We start from the raw sequence: 2,422 nt of genomic DNA, 5'->3' as shown, positions 1-2,422 counted from the left end.
TTATGTATTTTGGATGGTACCAATAGAACAGTTTCTTACCGTCCCGATTTTTCGTTGCACCTCGGCCGGGGTACCAAGGGCACAGATCCAGTGCTATTATGTGTGGTTCTGCATTGATTGTTTATTTTTAACTGTCCATTGTTAGTCAAAAATACTACGCTAATCCGTAAGTATTCTTTTAGAGCACTTTGTCATTTGCACATACAGCATAGCTAAAGTATGCAGCAGCGAGTATTTTGCTTTTTTGCAAACTTTGGGAAAAGATTTTTATAATCTGGCATTTTCTTGATGAGCTCCATGACTTGCTTCTTGTTGTTAGAGGTGTTGCTAAACAGATGATATCGGTCTTCGCACAGCTCAATAACGCTCTTGAGGCGATCATGTGCGTTTATAAACTTCTCCAGACTTCCCGCCAGCTCCTCTCCATGGGTCAGCAGGACAATTGTGCTCTCCCTGATCTCCCAACCGAACTTCTTCTCCAGCTTTTCTAATATTCCTCTCTCGATGTTCGTGAAGTGGCCCAGCCGTAACACGAGTAGCACCAGGCATTGTCCGGGCTTACAGTACTTCTTGCACTCCTCCACCTGAGCCTGGGAGTTTCTGAGTTGGTCGTGAAAGAAGTCTGGGGTGTCGACCAGTCTCACTTTGGTCCCGAATGGTTTCTCCACTATTCTGACCTCACACTGGGTGGTGACCAGCATGGGGCTTGGCTCAGATCTAAAAAGTTGCAATGAATCCTGGTTGGGGTGCCCAGCAGCCAGGATGGTGTTTGCAGATGCACTCTTTCCGGTCCCATTCGGTCCCAGCAGAACGATGTTAAATATGTCGTCTGGCTCTTCAAAGACACCGTCACCTGGAGGATACAGTAATTCATTGTATCACCTTTGGTGAGATATTTCTATAAGCCCATTTGGTTTTCTAACCTGTTTTTCTGTAATGTTTTTGACCTGTTTTCTGTTACAGTTTTTAATGGTGCAAATAAATAAATGAAATCAAATGAAAACCAGTCAGTTAAAACATCAGTGACCTGCAATATCCTGCTATTAAACTCAAGGTATTATAAACTGAAGGTATTATACTTGGCCCCAAACAGAGTATTCTTTCAGCAGGATAGAATTTTATAACTAAAAACAATTACAAGTAATTAAAAACAGAGATTTTACCTGCTCTCCCACGGTGATACACAGGCTGGCCATCCAAACTGAAACAATTAACATAATTAAAGTCAATCAAAAGATGAAAGTAATAGAGACAGTGGTGTTAACATCATATGCCAACAAAAATGTGTCAGATAATGTTTACAATAAACTGTCCTCCTCTAAAATATGACCACAAAAAATTTTTTTTGAAATGCAGAAGTGAGAAGTTATTTAAGTTATTAACAGCCTCTAGTGGTTGTAGTGATTATAACAGGAGCTAATAGGGCTTCGTAGTTTAATAAAGAGCCAGAAAGTCCCCCTAGAGCAAAAAGGAGGAGAGGTGGAGAGGTCAAACAAACCTCAGACTTTTATCCAGACTGGTGTTCACTTATTTTAACAACATTGTAAGTCAACCTATGTTATGCCCAACACCTCTATAGCATTTGGTTAGGTTTAGAAAAAACATAATGGTTTGGCTCTACATTAATATGGGAAGTGAACACAGGGCTCATAGGTGAAAGTCCAGGGTATGTTGGGCCCATCCTCAACCCTTCCCTTCAACCCACCTGGCTGCATTCCAAACTGAGGCTACCTGGCAGCATACCATACTGCCGCCAAAGGTGGCTTTTGGCATAGTTATCTTATGATGAAATAACTGACAGTGGCAGGATTTGACAACTTTGGAGTAAGAACGACTCTAAACTCAGAGCTCTTACCTGATATCTAAAATCAACCAATTTACTGTTTGATTTATGCAGCTAATTAGGGACAAATATTTAGACAAATATTGTTAAAACAAGTTATAACGTGGCTTGTATATGTCCGTATACCTTACAATACTACAAACCACAGGGATGTTTCAGCTTTTCAGGTAGACGAAAGAAAACCACTGAGAGAAAATAAACTGGGAAACACAAGCTGCATGGAACTATACATATGGCCCAAAATATTATGCAGAAAGTTTACCTTATGTTCTCTAAACCCGTCATTCTTCTTAACACCACATCTTCACTGTAGTTTTTGTAGTCATAGCAGAATGGCTGACGGTCCGAACACCAGTTCCTACATTCGCTGGCCAGCGTTTCACTGGCGACTGCCAGTTGGGTGTTGAACTTTTGCTTCAGCTGACGGAGTGAATGGGCGCTTTTGGTGTCTGGCAACATGACGACCAAGTGAGCCGTCACATTTTCTCCAAAGGTCCCTTGAAGTTTTTTGATCTGAGCCACAACTTTGTCCTCTTTGGTGTTTTCTGAATCTATTGCCAGTATGAACAGATGAGGGCC

General features: G+C 41.4%; 1 protein-coding gene across 1 annotated transcript; it reads right to left on the bottom strand.

Annotated features, from left to right (window-relative positions):
* Positions 1 to 6: 6 nt before the first annotated feature.
* On the bottom strand, positions 7 to 2,416 carry LOC121964885 (GTPase IMAP family member 9-like). The gene is made up of 3 exons (XM_042515066.1): positions 2,106 to 2,416; positions 1,164 to 1,201; positions 7 to 853 (listed from the first exon to the last, which is right to left on the bottom strand). Exons 1-3 carry the CDS (start codon positions 2,300 to 2,302, stop codon positions 213 to 215), a joined length of 876 nt encoding a protein of 291 aa, XP_042371000.1. The 5' UTR covers positions 2,303 to 2,416; the 3' UTR covers positions 7 to 212.
* Between the last annotated feature and the right edge of the window lie 6 nt (positions 2,417 to 2,422).

Source organism: Plectropomus leopardus, unplaced genomic scaffold (assembly GCF_008729295.1).
Source record: "Plectropomus leopardus isolate mb unplaced genomic scaffold, YSFRI_Pleo_2.0 unplaced_scaffold17627, whole genome shotgun sequence".
NCBI lineage: Eukaryota > Metazoa > Chordata > Actinopteri > Perciformes > Serranidae > Plectropomus > Plectropomus leopardus.
This window is presented reverse-complemented; position numbering and strand designations above follow the sequence as displayed.

What these genes read in the sequence shown, in the direction of transcription:
- LOC121964885 (XM_042515066.1), bottom strand. Translation starts at nt 2,302, where the DNA reads ATGTTGCCAGACACCAAAAGCGCCCATTCACTCCGTCAGCTGAAGCAA. An exon ending in ACGGGTTTAGAGAACATAAG is followed by an intron (nt 1,202 to 2,105) that starts GTAAACTTTCTG and finishes TAATTGTTTCAG; the next exon opens with TTTGGATGGCCAGCCTGTGT. An exon ending in GTATCACCGTGGGAGAGCAG is followed by an intron (nt 854 to 1,163) that starts GTAAAATCTCTG and finishes TGTATCCTCCAG; the next exon opens with GTGACGGTGTCTTTGAAGAG.